The following is a 23571-nucleotide window of genomic DNA, read 5'->3' as shown; positions in this document are numbered from 1 at the left end:
GACCAGATCTCATTACAGATGGTTGTGAGCCACCGTATGCTTGCTGGGAATTGAACTCAGGACCTCTGGAAGAGCAGCCAGTGCTCTTAACCACTGAGCCATGTCTCTAGCCTGTGGCTTTTAAATTTTTATTATAACTCTCCAATGAGTTTAATGAGTGTTTACTGGAACATGGGCAACTCACAGTGGCCACGCCACTGAAGAAAAATCACGCCTGCCCTTCCCATCCCCAGCAACCATCAATGCTAACAGTTCCTTAGCTAGACTTCACAAGCCCATCCCCCACTCACAATGGACTGTTGAAGGCCCCTTCTAGTGCGGGTCTTGTGCAGCTAACCACAGCTGCTGTAAGTTCAGGCTTTGAACATGGAATCGTTGGAATTGGCCTACTTCCTGGGTATCTGGTACCTAGATCATCATGGCGATTCTAGATCTTCCATTCAGACCTCCCCTGAATGGTTCACTTGGAGACCCACAAGTTCCTCAACCCTACATGTCTGCTGAGTTTCTGGATTCAGCTGAATAAATATTGGTACAATTTATACCTACCTAATTATTTAGATAGGTACCATTAAATACCTAATTATTTCTTCCTTGGCTGGGAGCTTTTGCCCCCCAGCCTACGAGCCGCCTGAGGGCAGGGACTTGTCTTATCCTGTTTGTGTCCCTAGTCCAGTGCCTGCAGAATACTTGTTGACTCAGTGAGAGCCACTCCAGTGTCTCCTTCCTTTGGGGCAATGGCTGCAGCAGGCAGATTACGAAACAGGCACAGAAAATGCTGACGGTAGGCTGGGTGCTGGAAAAGTGGATGAGAGGATCCACAGATTGCTGAAGCTGAGAAACCCAAGACATAGCGGTGCCCCAAACAAGCAGCAAGCAGGAAACAACCTGCATGAATAAGTCGGCACACAGACCTGCGTTCTCCATCCCATAGCTGATTTCTTAAGAGTTTTACATGTATGTGCAGCCGCCTGGAACAGCCATATGGACAACATCATCAGATAAGTCCGTGGATCAATGAAGAGAGTTAGGTAAGGCAGTTAGTGAGTCTGGAGAATGAGGAAATACAGCGCTAAGAATATACATAAGGTCCCACTAGTGTCCCACTAGCTCTCCCGGAAAGCCAGTGGCAATCAATGTAAGTGCCTGGAATCAAACACTCACTTGTTCACATAATCTTCCCAGCACCTCTGTAATGTGGAAAAAAAAATAAAGACAGTGGCAGAGCCAAGCACAGGCAGGTGCCTATAGCCCCAACTACTCGGGAAGCCGAAGCAGGAAAATCATTTGAGTTCATTGGTTTGAGGCCAGCAATGAGATTCCGTGTCAGAGGGACAGCGGAGACACAGCAAGTATTCACTGTGTAGAAGACATCACCACTGCCCTCAGTGTTTAGGAATCATATCCCTTGTGTATTGTATTATGACTCTGAGTCCAGGGTGGTATATAACCCTGAGTCTAAAGGTGGATTGTAATTATTATTTGAAAATTATGAAAACAGAAGGTTTTTTTTTTGTGAGAGTCACATAAAGTGAGATGATCTAAGCACTGGCTGGTGACCCTCAGTGGAGATGAGGTCTCACTGAGTGAGGAGCCCTCACCGAGAGGGACTCCTTCTGGGGGGACAGGGTCTACGGGGGGTGAAGGCCGAGCTGCTGCTCTGTACAGAAGAGCCGTGTCTTGTCACTGGGAGCCCAGAAAGCTGCTCAGGCCCATCTGGTCGAGACCCTGCTTTGGTCAGCACCTACGGAGGGTGTCCCCTTCCCTCCCCTCTTGTTCTGGGGAAACAGAACGGACAGATCAGAGGGACATCATCAGCACCATCTGGACGCCTCAAACATGGCTTTGTTCTTCGTTATTTTGAGGCAAAACTGCCAGCTGCGGAGGAAGATGAGGCAATTTAGCCAGGGTTTTGAAATTTTAACCCAAGACTTCAAGTCTATGCCACTCAGCCATCCAAGTAGGGGAAATAAAGCAGACATGTTGCAAAATATGCTTGGGCTATACAACCCAGGCAGTGTGCTGACTTCTGCTCCAAAACAGCCACATCTCAGCACACTGGCTCCCAGGAGAGTTTTAACGAAGCCTCATATACCAAACGCTATACACACACATACACACACGCACACACAGACATACACACAGACACATATATACACACATACACATAAATAGATATGTATAACATACACAAATACATAATACACGCATACATATACAAATACATATGCATAATAATATGCATATACATAAATATACATATACAAACATAAACACAATTTCTCAAAATTCCTAACACACACAATACACACAGACACAGATCCATATGCATACACACAAACGTACATATGTATATATACATAAATACACATATACATATATATTAACGCAATACATATACACATACACAAACATGTATGTATGAATGCTTCATGAACGCTAGGCAAGCACATGACTGACTGAGCTATAGGCTTCTACTTCAGAAGGCAAAGCAAAGAGGGAAGAAAACTGGGAGAAGATGGGTACAGCTGGAACATACACACATGTACATACATGTACACACACATACAAACATACATACACACTCACACATATACACATGCATACACATACATATAGACATATACACACATATGCATATTCACATACATATACATGCATATGCATATACACATGCATGTGTACACACCTACATACATACATACACAAACTACATAAACACAGATGTACACACATATGCATCCCCCACTCTCTATGTTCCTATAAATACTATGGTAGCAGGGATTTAAACCTGTCATCACAGATAAGCACATAACTAACAACATATAATCCACAAACAAAGGTCTTTTCTGGTAGATCCTAGGTAGATGTTACTTTGTGCCAAATGTTTTTGTTTAGATAGCCACTTGCCATATGTCTAAAAGTCTGGTGACAGAGAAGCAGGAAGGTCCTTTTAATGGGAAATGTTGAGGTCATTCATTATATCTAGTACACCAATAATGGGGGCAATGAGACGAACTCAGCTCTCTCAGCAGTTCTGAGAAATGCAGGCTCTAGACAGGGGTTCCCAGGTCTTTTAGGCACCAACACGGATAGAGAGAATTGGTGGCAGTGTATTCGGTACACTCCGCGCTTCAGTCTGGGAGAATGGAGTCAAGTGCGAGACTTCTGAGGAGCCAGTGGAGGGAATGTACACAGACACACAACATATATACATTCATGTCCAAATACACAGTGGTGCAAAGGCCATATAGGCAAAGAAAACATAAGGCTTGCACTTCATTTTTACTTTGCTTTGAGACAGGGTTTCTCGCCCAGGCTGGCCTTGAACTTGCGTAGTCAAGGTTGACACTAAACTTCTGATTCTCCTCTCTCCATCACCTGAGTGTTGGAATGACAGGTGTGGTCACCAAACTCAGCTTATGTGGTGCTGGGGATTGAACCCAGGGCTTCATGAATGAAGTCCTGGGCGAGCACATGACTGAACCCAGCCCCGCCCACTTCGGAAGACAAAGCAGAGGTGAGAGGAAACTGGGGGAAGATGGCAGAGCCCAAATATTCCTGCCTCTGTCTGGAGTCTCTGAACTCTGCCTTCTGGCTGCAGGGCTCCTCCTCCAGCTCCTCTGTCTGCTTCCGGCAGCTGTCCCCTACAGCTGCTCTGCGGGGGGGCCCCAGGTGTGACTCGGTCTCTAACTGTACTGCTCGTACAGTAATCATCTGCAAAGCTCGGGAGCAGAAGGATCTGACTCTGGGCTATTCGCATATGGACGATGAGCCGCCTCAGGGATGGGCTCTGAGTCTACAGAGGGAATTCACGGATGTTTTGTATACACCGCACACATGTATCCTGAAGGCAAGTTTATGGGATGTCTTCTATGCACGTTACTTTTTTTTTTTTTTACCGTGACATGTGCTCGGAGGTCAGGTGTGGAATGTTCTGTGGTGTCACTCAGAAAGTGTGGGTCAACATGACACAATCTGAAATCACCCGGAAAAGGCGTCTCGGTGAGAGACGGTCTACGTCGGGTTGGCTGTGGGCATGTCCATGGGGGTCTGCCTTTACTGTCTAACTGATGTGGTCAGACCCAGGCTGAAAGAGAAACAGAGGGCGGCACTGCTTTGGGGTTCTGCCCTGTGTAAGTATAGAGAGGGGCTGAGCACCAGCAAGCGTGCTTGGCTCCATTCTCTCTCTGTTCCTGACTGTGGATGTGACTCGCTGCTTCTAGTTTCTGCCTTGACTTTACTGCAATGACGGACTGTCATCTGGAATTGTGAGCCAAATAAACCACTGTCCCCTTAAAAAGCTTAATGTCAGGGCACAGTGTGCAGCAAACAAAAATGAAACGAGGCCTGGGCTTTGCAGATTAGAGATGTGCCATGCATATTACCATGACTGCCAACTACCGGTGGGTGCCCACTTTGAGCTAAGAACTATGCTAAATGCCTCACCTCCTCCCAAGCCTGGATCAGTCTTGTCAACTGTCTCCATTTTCCCAGATGAGGAAATAGTCCCCAGGGAGCTTAAGTGCCCTGGGTTAAATTCCCAAGCTCCTGAAATAGTGATACTGAGCACTGTGCATAGGCCATCTGAGTTCCAATCTGTGTTCTTAGACAGCAAAGGAAACAAGAAAGACAGCATGTACTGGAGAAGGACGAGGTGCCCCTACCATCGTAGGTGCTTGTGATGGCTGTCAACTTGACAAAATCTAGAGTCACCTGTGGGCTGGGTCTCTGAGTCTATCTGTGAGGGACTGTCTTAAGTTAAGTGATGTGAGAAGAGACATCTTGACTATAGGTGGGGCCGTTCCAAGCAGGGGATGCCAGACTGTAGACAACGGGGAGGGTACACTGAGAGCCAGCATGCTCTCATCTGCTCATTGCTTTCTTCTCTTGACTGTGGATGTAATGTGACCGACCAGCTGTTTCGAGTTCCCGCTGCCTTGATTTCCCCCACGATGATGAACTATAACCCAGAACTGCTAGCTAAATAAACCTGTCCCCCCACAGGTTGCTTCTGTCTGAGTATTTTATCACATCAGAAAAAGACACAGAAATCGGTACCAAGATGTGTTTTTGCTGCTGTATACACCTGATTGTGTGGCTCTTAGGCCTTTGGACAGTTTTGTGGGAGGAATATGGAAGGCTTTGAATGCTGAGAGCCCTGCTGTGACGGACAGTAAGCTGAAACTGAGTCAAATAAACCCATTCTTCCTTAAACTGCCTTTGTGAGAGTATTCAGCACAACCACAATGAAAGAAACTAACATGGTCCTTAACTTAGACCTTATATTTATGTGCTGACAATAACCCTGCAAGATAAACTATGATTCCCATTTTACAGATGAAGAAAATGAGGCTTAGAGAGACCAAGTAACTCACCCACAGTCGTGCCATTTAGGAAAAGAACCCAATTTTATCTCCATGTCTAGCCACATTCTTTCTGCTTCTTTCCAAATGAAATCCCCAGATGTTTCCTTGGTGGAATGAAAGGATTTTAAAATCTCTCCTGTGGAAATGGGTAGCTTTGCAAATCCAAACCAAATAGATGTTATTTAAAAAAAAAAATGGGGAGAATTTGCCGGAATTTGAAAGCACTTATTGAAGCAAGGAAACCACTCTAAATTTTCTTTTGTGACTTCTTCAGTGCTAAGGAACCATATTTTCCAAAGTTCAAAGAAAAAGATGAGAGAGTAAACAAGAATTATTGGCTTAAAATTTGGATTCACAAATGGAATGGCTTACCTTTGGTATTCGATCTAAAGTAATTTTAATCACAATTGTGGCCTCCAGGAAAGAGGAAAAATGAGCATGAACACATTCAGTAGAAACCCAGGGGATCCTGGAGAGTCAGGATTCAGTCTGGAATGTTGTGTTTGCAGGTGGAGGCCAGATAACCTCTGGGGTGGTTCCTTGGGTGTAATCTATCTTGTTTTTTGAGACAGGGTCTCTCACTGGCCGAGGATTTAGCAATGAGGCCAGGCTGGCTAGTCAGTAAGCATCAAACATTCACTCCCCTTTGCCTACCCAACACAAGGAAGGACTGTAGGCACTCACCGCCACGCCTGGCTCTCCCCACCCCACCTCTGCCCCATGGGCTCTAGGGATTGAACTGAGGTCTTCATTCTTCCAAGGCAAGCACCAAAGAATTATCTATCTCCTACCTAGAATATTCTTTAACAATGTTGCCATTCATGCCCGGCGGTGGTAGCATGCCTTTAATCCCAGTACTTGGGAGGCAGAGGCAGGTGGATCTCTGTGAGTTCGAGACCAGCCTGGTCTACAAGAGCTAGTTCCAGGACAGGCTCCAAAACCACAGAGAAACCCTGTCTCGAAAAACCAAAACAAAAAACAAAAAATAATGTTGCCATTCAAATTCTCATTTTATACACGGGAAGATGTAAGAGATTGCTTGTTAGAGAGTTAAAACTGGACCCTGGGTTCTCCCCTTCTTTCACACCATCCCAGAATCTCTTTAGAGTACATTTCTTTTTTTTTCTCCCACTTGATTCAGCAAAACAAAAAGAGAATGATCAAAGAAACATTTAAAAAAAAAAAGTCAGGACACCAAGAGTAAAGAGATCCTGAAAAGAGGTGAGGAAGGTAAATTGCCTTCTGGAGGCTGGAATTAGCAGCCGGTCTTATCTGAGGCAATTAGAGAGTGTAAACAGGTAGTTAAAGGCTCAACCACTTTCTGAGATCCCCAGCCCAGGCAGAACCTGGAAAGCAAGGACTAACTTCCAAGGAAAAGTCCAGTGGAGACAAAGGTGTGTGTGTGTTTTGTGCTCCACCTGGTGGGAAGGGAAGATCAAAGGGAGATGTCAGCTGGGGGCTTGTGGGGGTTTGTGGAGGGACAGCTAGAGGCTCAGTATTTAAGAGCACCGGTTGCTCTTCAGAGAATCCAGGTTTGAGTCCCAGCCCCACATAGTTAATTTAACAACCACGTGTAACTCCAATTCCAGACGCTCTGACGCCCTCTTCTGGCCTCTGTGGACATTGCACAATGTGGAGTGCAGACACATTATAGGCAGGCAAAACACACAAACATTAAAATAAAATCTCAAAAAAATTTTTTTAAAAGATGTCATTCATGGTCCTCGGAGTCCAATTCCAGGAAATCTGATACCGATATCCTGACTTGTGTGTGTGTGTGTGTGTGTGTGTGTGCATGTGTTTGTGTGTTGTTCCAAGAGTTTTTTTATTTTCTTGGGCTTTGAGACTTTCAAGATCTTATTTGTATGTATAAAGTAAATAGAATTTCCCATGGAGGTGGAAGGAGGTTTAAACCCCAATAGTAGCAAACATGCTTACTTGAAATGGGAAGAGGGATCATTCGTGTCCTGGCCCCTCCACAATCCATCTCAACTTCCCTCTCTCCTCTCACTTTCCTGCTCTCTGCCTCCACCCTTCTTTTCCTTCTGTCCCAAACCCTTCTCCCTCCTCTCTCCCCCTCCCCTCTACTTCCCATCCCCAGACAGAAGTAACAAACTAGCTTCTTTCCCTGACCTCAGGCAAGGTAGGCTTAGGCTTCCCTCCTCTGCATCCAGGTGTCTGCTAACACTGTGCCCCTGGAGCTCCACTTCTCTCTACAAACTCCCCAAAGTCTCCCTGCAAGGGGACAGCTCCCTCCTTCCCTAAATGGCTTTTGGAAGTCAGCTGTTAAGATGTGGAAAAACGGTGTGTGTGTGTGTGTGTGTGTGCGCGCGCGCGCGCGTGTGTTGATACCAGACTGGGAAATCTTTGAAATTTAAATAAGATGAGGCATTGTGGCGTGGCACTTGTTCTTTACAACCTGGTCTGTTTGGTGAGGAATATTATCACTACTGATAGTAATGGGGATTTCTCCCTAGATCTGAAAGTTTCCCAAGAAGCCTTGGAAATTTCAAAGCATCCCCAACCAGATCTCAGTTTGATTCCCACTGTCTAACAGATGTTCACACCAAAAAGCAGTTAGGGAACCGGCTACATCTCAGGCAGCCCCTGGCGATCTCCTGTAGTAGAAGTGAGAACGCAAGAAAAAGACAACATCCATGCTCACACTGGTTAAGCAGGAATTGGACAAGCTCACAGCACTCCAAGTGTAAATTAGAAGCCGGTGCCCTGGGGACATTTCTCTTTATACAGAGCCCCGACACCCGACACAGCTTGCTCTGAGGAGTGACAGGCAGAGGAGAAGCTGGTCTCCCAGCTGCATCCGGGACCCTGCAGCAGGCCTGTGGAATATTCGCTGCATTCTTCTGCACGCCTGTGCTTCCTTCTTCCCTAAACCTTTCTATTCAACACTTTGCCTTCTTCCACTACCACACACGCCTCTCCCACAAGATTGGAACCACAGGCCTTCAGTTATCATAGTTTCAGACAGTCCTCTGCTTAGGTGATGTCACTTTCGTCTGTGTAGTGAGCACCAGTTCCCCCACCACACACATACACCTGTTTCTCTCCCCCATAAACCTGTTGAAAGAATCCTAGAACTTCCTATCCCAGTACCTCATGGGAACCATTTGGGGTGTATTCAAATGATGTTCCTCTTCTTTAGGGGAGGGGGTGATGGGGAACCTCCTTTAGCCAGTCACCTTTAAGAGGCCAGATTAGGGTATGACCTTTTGGGTACCCAGAGAAAACCACCGGCACACCCAAGGCTTGCTCTCTCTCTGGTTCCCGCATTATATACCTGAAGCTGGCCTTTTTGCTCCTGTTCCGTGAGTTTGGCCCTTATAATAAAGAATCATAACTGGAATCTTCTGGAGTTAGCTTGGGATTATTTGACTTGCGTTCTCACCCCTCTTTTAAAATCTGGCACCCAACATGGGGCGTGGGGACCAGTCTTCCTCTTTCGGGACCCCCGCAGCAATCACATGGTACATTGGGCACTGACTCTAACCCGCCAGCTCTAGCCAGCGGCTCGTGGTCGACAGCCGCAGCTGAGTCCTGCGCACTCCACCCCGGGAACGGGAAAGCAGCGTGGTCCTCCACACGCTGCTACCTCTCCAGCCAGGGACCCCTGAGTAATGTCTCCTTCCCCGCTCCAGGCTTCCCCAGCACACCTTCATTGTCACTAGGGTCCTGCATCACCAGCGTGTGGCTTTGTCCTTCCCAGACCTGTAACCTAGAGTGAATGGAAACAGCCACTCTATGGAGAGGGATCCTGAACCATTACTTTGCAGGCCGGACAGCCAGTATATCGCAGGCATGAGTCAAAGACCACAGCATAGTTCTGGTCGGGGGTGTTAATTATACTCCATGTTCTTTATCAAAACTACCAAATGTATGTGGTAATTATAATTAGCATGTCTACAAAACCAAAACAAGGAGATATAATAATCATGTGTTTAGTAATAGCTAATTGTTCTCTATCACTAATTCATCTGGATTTCCCTCTTAGCCCTAATTAGCACAACTTCTTCATGGCTTATTATTTATTTATTTATCTAGGTTGTTGAGGCAGCACCTTACCTTGGTCTAGCTCTGGCTGGCCTGGAACTTGGACTGGTGCTTCTCATGCGTCAGCTTCCCCAGTGCTGGGATTACAGGGTGCATCACCACACCTAACCCCTTTTGAATGCCTTCATTTTTGTCTTTGGGGTTTGTCGTTTTGTTTTTTGGAAAGGGGTCTCACATAGCTCAGGGTGGCCTTGAACTTGCTATGTAACTAAGGATCACATTGAAGTTCTGATCCTCCTGCCTCTACCTCCCCAGTACTTGGACTATGGGTGTGAGCCAGCATGGCCAGATTGTGCAGTGCTGGGAACAGAACCCAGGACTTCATGCATGCTGGGTGAGCATTCCGCCAGCTGAGTCACATCTCCATCCCTCCTCTTTTGAATTCTAATGAACACTTTAAGAAATCTCTGCTGGTGTTTGATAGATGGTTAATGCCAAAGGCCACAGATTTTTGTGCTCTTGAAGCAGGAGAAATACTCAACTGCATTGATAATTTCTAATCATACATTGCCATCAACTCTTACCTTCAGGTTCATAGTCTCTCTCTCCTTCTCTTCCCCTCCACTCCCCTCTCTCTATCTCTATCTCTCTGGTATTTTGAGTCCACTCTCAGACTCACAGTCCTGCCTCAGCTTCCTGAGTGTTGGAATTCAGGAGTGGGCTACTACATCTGGTTCAGATTCTGTTTTGGCTGCTTTCCTCTCCTCCTTGTTTAGTGGGATGGAAACGAGGCAGAATGCCTCATAATGGCCTGTACAAGAAGGCCCATAATGTCTATGTATCTATCTACGTATGTATGTATGTATGTATGTATGTATGTATCTATCTATCTATCTATCTATCTATCTATCTATCTATCTATCTATCTATGTGTCAGTCTGTCTATCGATCATCTATCTATGTGTCTGTCAGTCTATCTATCTATCTATCTATCTATCTATCTATCTATCTATCTATCTATCTTTTCAATCAGCAGACTCATGGACAGCTCTACAGCTTTGGTCCAAGCTCCATAGGCTGCACATGTCTACATGGAGCCTCCCCCAGTGCAGTAGAACTGGTCTCTAGCACACAGGTAGGTCTGTTTTAAGAAGTTTTCTCTCACTCTCTTGTGTGTGTGTGTGTGTGTGTGTTTAATATAACACTTGAAAGTACATTTCAGCAGAAAGTAACAGGTTCTCAAGCAGCGCTGTGGAAGAGATTTACTCCCGAGAGGGTGCAGATTATCCCACCAATTGATATCCATTCTCTATTAATTTTCCTGGAGTGTGTCCTCAGCTTCTCTTTCAATTCTCATTCCATTACATGCACTTGTAATTCCACCCGCATTCCTGCCTACTTTGCTCCAAAACCTCTCATAATGTGATAAAAAGGAATCCCCTGTGGCCCAAATCACAATCTGGGGAAGTCTGCTACAAATTAATTGTATTCCCTAGCCACAATTACTGACATTATTATGTTGCTGATTAACTGCTTTTTAACCGAAAAGTTCTTAATTCAGATTTTTTTTAGTCGCTTTATCCACTTATTTATTTAGCCCAGGCTGGCTTTGAGCTTGCTGTGCAGCCAGACATGACTCGGAACTTCTGATCCTTCCACCTCTACCTCCCAAGAGCTGTGGTTCCAGGCGTGGACCACTGTGAGCTTTCCGCTGTGCCGGGGATGGGAGCCAGGACTTGGTGCGCGCTGCCAATCGCTCTAGCAACTGAGCTACACCGCTAGCCCCAGAGACCAAGGTTTAAACAACCACTTGACGATTCTGATTTAGCAAACAAATTCAATTTCGCAAATAGGATTAGGGAGCAGGGTAATTTCCATCAGTGATAGGGGGAGAAATTCAGAAGCAGACTCACCAGCGACCGTGCTTTCCTGAGCCTGACACCGTCTTCAAGCTTGTTTTTCTGATCTCGAAACTGCCGCTTGAAGTCGGGGGTCACTTCGTTTCTTTTTCTTCTGCTGCAAAATTGCAAGTGATGGGAAAATTATAACCGATCATTTGGAGTCTCCAGCAGCTCACAGAGCTATTTTTTCCGTCTGACTTTTGACGCCCTGTGATTTAAAGACTGCCTGTACACCACTGGAGATAAGACAACTGTCTGTCTATCGAGAGCCGGGTCAATCAGCCCTGGCTCAGGAACACAATGGAGAGCTATGAGCGATGAAAAGGAGGGCAGACTATTTCTATAGACAACTGTAGGGTGAGCTTTAGGATACAATGACACACGAAAAAGAAAACCAGGTAAAGAGAGGCAAATATATTGTATGCTGCCATTTATCTCAGAAGGAAAACATAACATGCCTACTGTTTGCCAGTACTTTTTAAAACATTATTTTTATGTATATGTTTTGCCTATATGTATATATAAGCAGTGCTTGTGAGGCCAGAAGAGGGTGTCAGATCCCCTGGAACTAAAGTTACAGGCAGTTATGAGCTGCCATGTCCTGGGCTGGGAACTGAACTCAGGTCCTCGGTAAGAACAACAACCCCTGTACTTTCTATTTGTTAAATATTATTATTACTTTTTTGTACTTTTTGGCTATTATTTTATTATTTTTGAGGCAGGATCTTACTATATAACCCTTTACTGACTGCTCCTTAAACTTGCTGTATAGACCAAGTTGCCTCAAAACTCCGGCTGATCATCCTGCCTCTGCCTCCTAAGCTTTGGGATCACGGGCAAGCACCACCATATCCAGCTTTTTGAACTTTTTTAAAATGGAAGAATGATACAAAAATTTGAAAAACTGGTATCCATAGGTGGGATTCCCATATGAATCCCCCGGAAACAATATGGAGGCAGAGGGGCAAAAACTAGACTCCCCCAAACATAACTTTATTTTGTATACTTGATTTTGGAACCATCTAAAATGTTCTCCAGAGCATAAGCTAAGATGAAAGAGGAAATAACAGAAAGCAAAATGAAACAAGTTTGATCTTGTCTGTGAAGCTGGTGGTACTGCCATACACAAAGCAGTTTTTCCTGTGCCTTTAATGCCGAGATTTATCTGAACAGTCTTTCCTTCCTTCCTTCCTTCCTTCCTTCCTTCCTTCCTTCCTTCCTTCCTTCCTTCCTTCCTTCCTTCCTTTTTAAGACAGGGTCTATTTATGTAGTCCTGGTTGGCCTGGAACTCACTATTTAGACCACACTGACTTCAAACTCACAGAGATTGCCTTTGTCCCTCTGCCTCCTGAGAGTTGGGAGTAAAGATGCGCACCACCTGGGGCTGGAGAGATGGCTCAGTGGTTAAGAGCATTGCCTGCTCTTCCAAAGGTCCTGGGTTCAATTCCCAGCAACCACATGGTGGCTCACAACCATCTGTAATGAGGTCTGGTGCCCTCTTCTGGCCTGCAGGCATATACAGACACAATATTGTATACATAATAAATAAATAAATATTTTTAAAAAAAAGATGCGCACCACCATGCCCAGCCTGTCTGAATATTCTTAGTAGGGTATCTGCCAAAGATAAAAGCACAAACCAGGAAATCTGAAGCTATTTTCAGCAATACAGCAAAAAACAGTATTAACACGTGTTTGCTACCACACATGCTAGGGGAAAGTAGAGGCCATCGATCCGTGGCCCACAGCAAAGTCCGGCCTGTTGCCTGCTTGTATTGTGTGTGTGTGTGTGTGGGGGGGGATGTCTAGGCGAGTTTTCAGGCTCTGCTATCAGGGCTGAGCAGTTGTACCACGGAGCTTATGTCCTACAGAGTCTAAAATAGTTTCCTTCTGTCCCTTTCTAGAGTACGTTTGCCTGCCTGAAATAGTGGGTCTAGGTAATGCGCTTCCATGGTTACCGACGACACAGAAGGGAACAGAAATGAAGGTGCGTGTCTTTGAAAATCTATTCTAGAGCTACTGATTCTGACTATCAGTGTGGCCAGGGACGGAGGACAGGGGACATGAGAAGATGCATGTGGATGCGGCGGGCACTCCAGAATGTGAAGAGCATGACAAGTGGACCGATTTCTACAACAAATTGCAAAGGGTGGGTGGACAAGGAGGAGGAGGGAGAGCAGGATGGGGAGGAACAACGGAAGAGGAGGAGGCCCAACAGACGGTTAACTTAAAATTCAGCGCAAGAATGGACACGTGCGTCAAATACAATACATATTTTAGACCATATCTGGAATCTTATTAAGCAAAGCATTCATTAAAAAGTCAAACATCTGTGTACATTCGAGGAACCCTGAATGCTGGTGACCCTTAACTGGATTAAGGAACTATTTCTTGAGTTAGATAAAGATGGTGTCAGGTTATGGTTTTTAGAAAGGGTCTTTACGTTTTAAGAATACAGATAGAGTCGGGCATGGCGGCGCACGCCTTTAATCCCAGCCCTCAGGAGGCAGAGGCAGGCGGAACTGTGAGTTTGAGACTAGTCACTACGGAGTGATTTCCAGGACAGCCTGGGATGTTGTACAGAGAAATCTTGTGTGGAAAAACTAAAAACCAGGGCTGGAGATATGGCTCAGTGGTTAAGAGCATTGCCTGCTCTTCCAAAGGTCCTGAGTTCAATTCCCAGCAACCACATGGTGGTTTACAACCATCTGTAAAGAGGTCTGGTGCCCTCTTCTGGCCTTCAGGCATACACACAGACAGAATATTGTATACATAATAAATAAATATTTTAAAAAAAAAAAAAAACTAAAAACCAAACAAAGAAAAAAAAAAGAAAGAAAAGGGGGGGGGGGAGAAAGAAAACAGATAGAAGTATATGTATGACATATCAAATAAGTCCTATATGGAATAATATAACATTATTTATTTAAAAAATTATTTAGGGGCCGGGCGGTGGTGGCGCACGCCTTTAATCCCAGCACTCGGGAGGCAGAGACAGGCGGATCTCTGTGAGTTCGAGACCAGCCTGGTCTACAAGAGCTAGTTCCAGGACAGGCTCCAAAGCCACAGAGAAACCCTGTCTCGAAAAACCAAAAAATATGGGAGCTGGAGAGATGGTTCAGAGGTTAAGAGCATTGCCTGCTCTTCCAAAGGTCCTGAGTTCAATTCCTAGCAACCACATGGTGGCTCACAACCATCTGTAACGAGGTCTGGTGCCCTCTTCTGGCCTGCAAGCATACACACAGACAGAATATTGTATACATAATAAATAAATAAATATTTTTTTAAAAAAAGAAAAACCAAAAAAAAAATTATTTAGGGGATCCAGACATGGTGATGAATGCTTGTGATTCCAACATTGGGAAGACTGAGGCAGGAGGATTGGAAATTTGAAACTAGCTTGGGCTTCATAGTAGACCCTGGCTTAATCATCAGCATCATCATATAGGAGAGGGGCAGAGTAAGTAAGGAATTAATGTTGATTATCTATCCATGTATCTATCTATGCATCTATGTATGTATCTATATTTGAATATCTGTCGTAAAAACTTTATTTAAAAAGAATGTGCCTGCCCAAATATTACTTGCCACTTCATTTTCAAGACCTTGCTCAAGTTTTAACTGAGGGGTTTCAAATAGACAGAAGAGCTAGGAGAATAGGGCATCGGTCTCAGCCTTAAACAGATGTTGATGGCACTTGGCTGTGCTTGCTTCACTGCACCCTCCACATGTATAGAGTTGGTTTTGTGGTGGTGGTGGTGGCTTGATTAGTTGCAGAAATGACACCCCCCGCCCCCAGTACTTCAACACTCATCTCCTAAGACGAAGACTCTTGTCTACCCAGCCACACTAGCACCAATGTGTCATAGGAAAGAAACATTATTTAATATCGTTTAGTACATGGTCTGTATTCAGATGTCTGCAGTTGTTCCAAGGATGTCTTTTGTTGTTTCTTTTTTCCCTCCCTCTCTCCCTCTTATCCTTCCTCCCTCCCTCTCTTCCTTCTTTTGTCTCCCTCTCTCCCATCTGCCCTTTTAACTAGGACCCCCTTGAGAGTCAAGCTGCATTTGGTTATTCTACAACTTTCTCCCATCTCCTTTCCTCAGTACAGAGACTCTGTGTAGCCTTACCTGTCCTGGAACTTGCTCTGTAGACCAGGCTGGCCTCAAACTCACAGAGATCCTTCTGGCTCTGCCTCCTGAGTGCTGGGATTAAAGGCATGTGCCACCACACCTGGCTTTAATACAGATTTGTTTTTGAAGCCAGAATCTAAGACATCTCAGAGAATTTAACACATGCGTGCAATCCCGTGTGTGCTTCCAGAAGAGCTACATACCGTGGACCCTGACACCCAGCTGCATCCCCCATTCATTCTGTTTCAGGTGCAGGACCAGAAGGTACCTTCCTGACAATGTTTAATCCTAAAACTGGCTTAAATTGGCTTTGTCAGTATCGACATACCATCCAGCCTGGCCACATGTAGAAAAAATAAATAGCCATCAAATTACAATTTGAAGGAGAACAGCAATATACAGAAACTTCAAATGTATAGGAAAACCAGGCACTGTGGCACACACTTATAATCCCAACACTCAGAGTTCTGAGGCAAGAGGAACACAGGTGCAAGGCAAGCCTGGGCTACAAAAGGAGACTCTATCTCCATGAACAAAAGGCAGGAAAATTGAGAGATTAGCAGCACAGTGATGAACCACACAGTCTCCATCTCACTTCAATAACTGGTCATATTTTACTACACATAACTTTCTTTTTTTTTTTTAAAGATTTATTTATTTATTATGTATACAACATTCCTTCCATGTATGCTTGTATGCCAGAAGAGGGCACCAGATCTCATTATAGATGGTTGCGAGCCACCATGTGGTTGCTGGGAACTGAACTCAGGACCTCTGGAAGAGCAATCAGTGCTCTTAACCTCTGAGCCATCTCTCCAGCCCCTACACATAACTTTCTACTTCATTATACTACAGTTTTTGGTCTGAGGGTTTTTTGTTTGTTTGTTTGATTGATTGATTTTAGGACAGGATATCTCTATATAGCCCAGGCTAGCCATAATGTGCTATCTTCTTGCCTCAGCTTCCTCGGTGCTATGATTACAGGTGTATATCATTAATATCTCAACTGCCGTTTTAATTTTGAGACAGGGTCTCATTACTTAGCTCAGGCTGCCTCAAACTTGCTCTGATCTTTTTACAAGCCCATGCCTAGTTAGCTAGTAGGGAAAAGTGGCTGTCTTACTACCTCACGCTCTGCATGAGAGGATGGCGGTCAAAGTTTGTCCTTCCCTCCTTTTGTTTGCTTACTCACTGGTAAAGGAAGGGAGCATAAGAAGGAAAAGAAAAAAATCTAGTGTGAACCACACAATGCTGGTTGGGTTTGGTTTTGGCTGGTTTGGCTGGTTTGGGTTATTTTAATATTAAAATATTAAAACAAGACATCTAAGGTTGGAGCAATGGTTTATCAGTTAAGGGCTCTTCCTGCTTTCTCATAGGACCAGAGTTCTGTTCTCAGGATCCACACTGAACAGCACACAACCACTTGTGACTCCAGTTCAAAGGCCTCTTCTGGCCTCCACAGGCATCCCTCCCAACACACACACACACACACACACACACACACACACACACACACACACACACGCGCACGCGCATACAACACATGCACACAAATCATGGTTGAATAAAATTTTAAATATTTAACAACGGGCTGACCAGATGGCCCAGCAGGTAGCAGTCCTTGCTATATACACCTAGTGATCTGAGTTTGATCCCCTGAACCCAGGGTGGAGGGAGAGAACTGACTTCTGAAAGTTGTCCTCTGACCGCCACACACGTGTGCCATGGCACGCACACACAGTATTTAAAACAGTAAGTAAGTTGCACTGCTAAGTCATTACAGCTATAAGAAGTAGACGGATGGCGGTGGAAAGGGCAAACTTGTTAAGAGTGGTTTAGTCCACATCGACCCACTGAAAAGCTTCTGTAGTTAACAACGAGCTCTAGGATCACTTTTTCTTTCATCTAACTCAAATGTCAATCAATTATTTTGAAAAAAACAATAGGGTGAGAGGGGCACGGAGCGTCTCACCGTTGCCAGAGGTGTTCGGGGTCACAGTTGTCTAGATAATTAAAGCGGATGATATCAGTGGGATGCTTATCCGACGATCGCCACGGCGGAAGCTCTTTCTCCCCTGGGTTATTCTTCTTTCTTAAGGAGGCGGAGGATCGCAAAGCTAACGAAGGGGACTGCTTTCCCTCTGGAGAGCTGCCGGGAACGGGCTGAACGTCGGCAATTATGAACCCATCCTTTGGAGGCGTCTAGAGGAAGAAAGTGTGTTATTTATACCCTTAGACCACCAGAATAACAACACCACCAAGAACAAAGAACACAAACATATTAACCACCCTCATCCTCCTCATTCTCATCTTCACTGTGGTGATAATGATGAGATGATAATGGGGGTAAAGGTCATGAGGACCACAGCAGTCCCAGTCCCAGGAGTACTTGATGTGCATAGCAGTTCCTTTGCATTTTCTTATTCCATCGCTACAGTAATTTATTTATTATTTATTTAGAGGTCTTGTGTAGCCCAAGCTCACCTCAAACTCCCTATACAGCCCAATATGGTCATGAACTCTTTTTTTTTTAAAAAATAATTTATTATGATTTATTTAACTTTATTTTATGTGCATTGGTGTGAAGTTGTTAGATCCCCTGGAACAGGAGTTACAGACAGTTGTGAGCTGCCATGTAGGTGCTGGGAATTGAGCTTGGATCCTCTGGAAGAGCAATCAGTGCTCTTAACTGCTGAGCTATCTCTCCAGCCCGATCATGAACTCTTGACCCTCCTGCCTCTGCTTCCCGAGCGCTGAGGTTACGGGTCTCTTACGCCAGGTTTGTGTAGTGCTGGGGACTGAATTTAGAACTACCTGACCGACAGGCAGACACTCTACCAGACGAGCCGCGTCACCTGCCTTATTTGGTTTTCAAAGACAGTGTCTCAGTCTGTGACCCAGGCTGGCTTTGAGATCACTGTCATCTTTCTTCTCCAGTCTCAGAAGCGCTGGGATTACAGGTGTGAGCACCACTCCCAACTCTCACAGTAATTTAAAGATAGCTCATCATCGCTCCTATTTTATGGAGCCAGTGTCTGAAGCTAGAAGAAACTATTCAATCGACCCATAAGGACATAAGGAGGATTTCGATTTGATTCCAGAATTCAAATCCAAGTCTGTGGTACTTCAAGTCCGTATGTCAAACCTTCCCATCCTATCCTGTACTCTACTACCCATTTCCCAGCCTGTCACACGGCAGTTAATATAGTCATAGACGGGTACAACCCCCCGCCCCCCCCCCCCAACAGCGCTCTACCCTTAACGAGCTAACAGACAGACACGTTCAAATTGCACAGGGGTAGACTGTGGCTGTGTCAGTTATCCAAAGCCAAGCCACTCCCCGAGAATAATTCTATTTAATTTCCAAAATTAGAAGTCTGTCTTTTGTGTGCCTGGTTCATAAAGTGTTTTCAGTGTGGGTTTAGCCTAAGGGAAGTGGTACTGGTATGTTAAGAAGCCATTAAGAGCTCAATTTTTGTTCATTAAGAGATTAAGGAGGCTTTGCTTCATAAATCGACTTGCTTCAATTGTGAGTGAAAAATCAAGAATTTCCCCAGTTGGGACTGGGGTGTAGCTCTCTGGTAGAGACTTTTCTAGGATCTTATATTTCATACCCAGCTCCACCATCAAAAATAACGAAGTTATGAAGGAAGGAAGAAAGGAAAAAAGAAAGGAGGGAAGGACAGAAGGAAGGAAAGAAAGAAGGAAGGATGGAGAGAGAAACAATCCCCTAGTTCCCCAAGCACAGCAAGTTCACTGTTTGAGCCACTCCTTGTTTGTGGTCGTCATTTCTACTCCGAGATTATCCTTAGTAACTAGGTGTTCCAATGACAGTGTTTATTTGGGTATGTCATGGTTCCTAGGCTGAGTCCTGTGGAAACCTGGTTAGGATCTTTGTACTCTTAGCACCTAGCACATAACAGCATCTGATAAATATTTACTCGCTTAATGAATGGTTATGGCTGTATCAGTTTGCCGTCTGCTGCTATGATAAACTCCACGGCCAGAAAAGCAACTTGGGAAGGAAAGGATTCATTTCGTCTTACAGGTTAAAGTCCATCATTGAGGGAAATCAGGGAAAGATCTCGAAGCAGAAACCATGGACGAATGGTGCTTGCTGGCTTGCTTCCAGGCTCATGCTCAGTTACCTTTCTTATATAGTTTAGAATTAGCACCTAGGATTAGCTGCCTAGGGTTAGCACCACCCATAGTGGACTGGGCCCTCCCACCTGAGCAATCAAGACAATGCTTCACAGGCACGGCAAGAGGTCAATCCCGGGCATGTCAAGTTGACAACTGAGATTACCTATCACTATGGCCAACTAAGAAGACATTTAAGGGGGCTGGAGAGATGGCTCAGAGGTTAAGAGCATTGCCTGCTCTTCCAAAGTCCTGAGTTCAATTCCCAGCAACCACATAGTGGCTCACAACCATCTGTAATGAGGTCTGGTGCCCTCTTCAGGCCTGCAGGCATACACACAGACAGAATATTGTATACATAATAAATAAATATTAAAAAAACATTAAAAAAGAAGACATTTAATATTTGTGTAATTCTGTAGGCTGTACAGGCCTCATCTAGAGGGGACATTCATTTTTATTAGCTTATTTAGAAATAAACTCTTGTGTTTTTGCTGGAGGAGTTCTACTTTTATCCCTTGTAAGGGTTGGTATTGTCAATTTGACAGGATCTGGAGTCACTCAGGAGACAAACCTCTGGGCACACCTGCGAGGGGGTTTCTAGACTGGGTTAGTTGAAGTGAAAAGATCCACCCTAACTGGGGCAGTATCATTCTGGGCACTGAGGTTCCCGACTGGACAGACAGGAGACGGTGACTGAGCACCAGCATCCAGCTCTTAGCTTTCTGACTGTGGAGGCACGTGACCAGCTGCTGTGGGAATTTAGCAGTGTTGCTCTACCTAGAGCAGACACTATAATGAACAGCTGTTTTATAGAAGTCCCTTGACCCTGAAGAATCTTTGTGGAAAACAGCGATTGCTTGCCGTGATTTGTAGAATGTTGTTCTGAAGGAGCATTGCAGCCTCCGCGTAACTGTGGTCACAAGATGCCTCCGGCGCACCCGAGGCTCCTGCACTACTGTGTACTGCAAAGGCACACAGGAAAGGACTAAAGTCACGAGGGTCCGTGATGCTCTCCTTTAGAGAGACATACAGTTAGATCAGGGATCTCGGTATGAGGAAATACTTTACTCAAAAAACAACTTCGTGTGACAATCAAATCAGCCTTTGTACGGCTGTTCTGGGTTCAGTTCATCAGAGGCGGAACCACACAGGCCTGAAATTTCATCTTGGAGGGACCTCTCTCTTCAACTGACCCACATGACACAGAACACCCCACCAACCAACCACTTCAACATCCTTCAGTCATGACTTCCCACCACTATAGACCGAGAGCCAAAAGTAAGCCTTTCTTTCTGAGTTGCTTTTGCCACAGCAGTGATAAAAGCAATTAATACAATAGTATTAGAAATAAAATAATATGGAATAATTAAAACACTGGGGAAGTATTTATGTGTAAGTAAGAGCAAAATACAGAAAAGTCATTAATTCTGAAAAGCACAATGCTTGGTATTCTAACAAACTGACAATAATGAAACCCACGACAGTGACGTAAGCAAGTTTTGCTCCTAAGTTTCTAATCTTTTGTGTTGGCAGTCGGGTTAAACGCTGGGCCTGACACATGCCAGGCAAAGCTCTGGGCCCACGGCTGAGCTGTGTTCCCAGTCAATTCTGTCATAAATGGACATTGAATCTTGTTAAACAACTGTTTGCATATCTGTATTAAAATGATCCCATATCTCTTCTTTTTTTTATTCTGTGACTATTCACATGAAATGAGGGTGTGTGTGTGTGTGTGTGTGTGTGTGTGCACTCACATGTGTGTCTGTGAACACATGTGTGAACATGATTATGGAGGACAGAGCTAAACCTTGGGTGTCAGCTAGTAAATAAACAATCACGCATTCTGGCACATATCTATAGTAACAGCATCCCTAATTCTGAGGCAGGAGGCTCTTGAGATCAAAGCCAGCCTAGGCCACATAAGAAGATGCTGTCTCAAACAATGAGCTAATTAGCCCACTGACCGACCAACCAACAAACTTCAGCTCATCTTATAGAATCATAACAAATATGAATATGTAAATTCTAACGGCCCATGCTGACAACTACTGAATATAATACAGAATTCCCACGTCAGAACTATCTGGCACATAAATCAGGGCGAGGAATCAGAGAGGAGCACACACTCACCAGCCCCAGGCAAGAGCGCTCTGCAACATGAATATCCTGAGAAGGTCTATGAAGATTCAGACGAGACGTTCGGAGTCTCGGGTATGTCCTTTGACCCATTCCCTTTCCTACATTCAAGATGGATCTTTGACTCACGAGTTCTAGAATTTGCTACCGCTTTCCTTCTCAAACTTGCCTTGGGTTTGGTGATATGAAGTTCTCTCACCATTTGAATGTAGTGCTTTTTCCAGATGCCCTGCTCAAATGGCGTTGGGGAGAAGTTGATGTACCAGTTAAAGCGCAGGCACTTGAGCATCCAGAGCTGGTCCAGCTCAGCCAGGCTCTTCCAGTACCAGCTCACCTGGGAAAACAAAGCAGCCTCGTCAGGTTCATGGCGTCGTTTCCTCTAGTGCTGAGCTGCGCTGAGGGACCCCAGAGAACTGCTGTCATTTGCCTCGGAGGCATAGCTCGGTAATGAAACACTTCTGATTCTCCTCCTGCGGTGTTCTGGAATTACAGGTATGCCCCATCACGCCTGCACTACAGGGTTTTATCTCAATTTAACTCCGGTTTATTATTTTTTTTTAGTATTTTTTTAAATATTTATTTTTACTTTAAATGTAGCAGTATTTGCCTGTGTGTACGTATAGGCATGCAATCCAGAAGAGGAGTCAGGGCCCTGGAACTGGAAATATAGACAAGTTGTGAGCTGTCATGTGGGCGCTGGGAACTGAACCTGGATCTTCTGCAAGAGCAGCAATTGCTCTTAATCGCTAAGCCATCTCTCCTGCCCCTTAACCTCAGTTTCACACAGTAAAGAATACTTGTAAGAAATACTGGCTTCTTTTTTTCCCTCAGCCCTCTGAGGGTACACTGGCACATTCTGTTTTACCTATCTTTCTATTTTATTTTGCTTTTGAGAAAGGGTTTACTCTGTAGCCCAGGATAGCCCTGAACTCACAACGGTTCTCCTGCCTTAGCTTTCCCAGTGCTGAGTTCACAGCTATGCAGCTTAGCTTAGATATCTGTCACTCTTGTTCTCTTAGTAGACATCTCACAAACGCCCTCTCTTGTGCTTTTCTGTTTACAGGTGAGCTACACTGCACAATCTGGCATGTTATTATAGCTGTGTGCACAGGCACCCTGCACTGCACAGTCTAGGTTGTTATTGTAGCTGTGTGCTAGGTGGCAATGCCGTTCTGCTGAGGAACCACGTATATGAGTATAATTGCTAGCAGTTTCATCATCTGACACTCCTGGTGTCTTCACACACACACACACACACACACACACACACACACACACACACACACACACCCTCTGAGTCTACAGAGTTAAATATAAATAAACAAGGTCAACAGCCATTCATTCAAACTTTGCAGAATAAAACCCATCACTTCGTCTTATGCCCATGCATGTGAGGGTTCATCTTTAGGTTATTCCACCCTCAGGGTTTCCTAAGGCCTGGTGCCATCCCATTGCCTTTACCTGTGCACAACGGCAAAGGCTCCGGGGGTCCAAGAAGGAAAAGATATAGACAGATAACACCCTTGGCAGCTTGGTAGTAAAATCCAGGGCCTCCGCTGGAATTCTTTCCTGCAGCTTTCGACAGCAGAACTTCTGCTGGGCCAGGGAGCAGCGCTCTAGAAGGCCTGTAAGGATTCTTCTCCTTTGAGAGTCTGTCCATTTGTCAAACTGAGGAAACAGAGTAAGAGAATCCCATGGGTATTCTGATCAATCGTGAGGAAGAGACCAGCACAGAAAGTGAGTTTAGTAAATGACTTGCTAGCGCACAGCATGCGTTTGTTGCTATACCAGTTTGGTAAATTCCACATTTCACCACGGACTTATCCTTTCTCGCATTTCCATGTATGTGACCAGACCACATGCACTGGACAGAATGCATCT

At 44.9% G+C, this 23571-nt stretch overlaps 1 protein-coding gene across 2 annotated transcripts in view; it reads right to left on the bottom strand.

Moving 5' to 3' along the window:
• The window catches only part of Fbxo16 (F-box protein 16), a 53136-nt gene that overhangs the window by 5712 nt on the left and 23853 nt on the right, over nucleotides 1-23571 (bottom strand). For both annotated transcript variants that reach the window (XM_075949798.1, XM_075949797.1), the window contains exons 4-7: nucleotides 23152-23358; nucleotides 21860-22024; nucleotides 17384-17613; nucleotides 11291-11393 (exon numbers count right to left, since the gene is read on the bottom strand). In XM_075949798.1, the coding sequence (XP_075805913.1) occupies nucleotides 11291-11393; nucleotides 17384-17613; nucleotides 21860-22024; nucleotides 23152-23358 (705 nt within the window). The remainder of the gene's footprint in view (nucleotides 1-11290; nucleotides 11394-17383; nucleotides 17614-21859; nucleotides 22025-23151; nucleotides 23359-23571) is intronic.

The sequence above is a fragment of the Microtus pennsylvanicus genome, chromosome 15, assembly GCF_037038515.1.
Source record: "Microtus pennsylvanicus isolate mMicPen1 chromosome 15, mMicPen1.hap1, whole genome shotgun sequence".
Classification (NCBI taxonomy): domain Eukaryota; kingdom Metazoa; phylum Chordata; class Mammalia; order Rodentia; family Cricetidae; genus Microtus; species Microtus pennsylvanicus.
The sequence above is the reverse complement of the archived record's forward strand: the minus strand, read 5'-3'. Positions and strand labels throughout refer to the sequence as shown.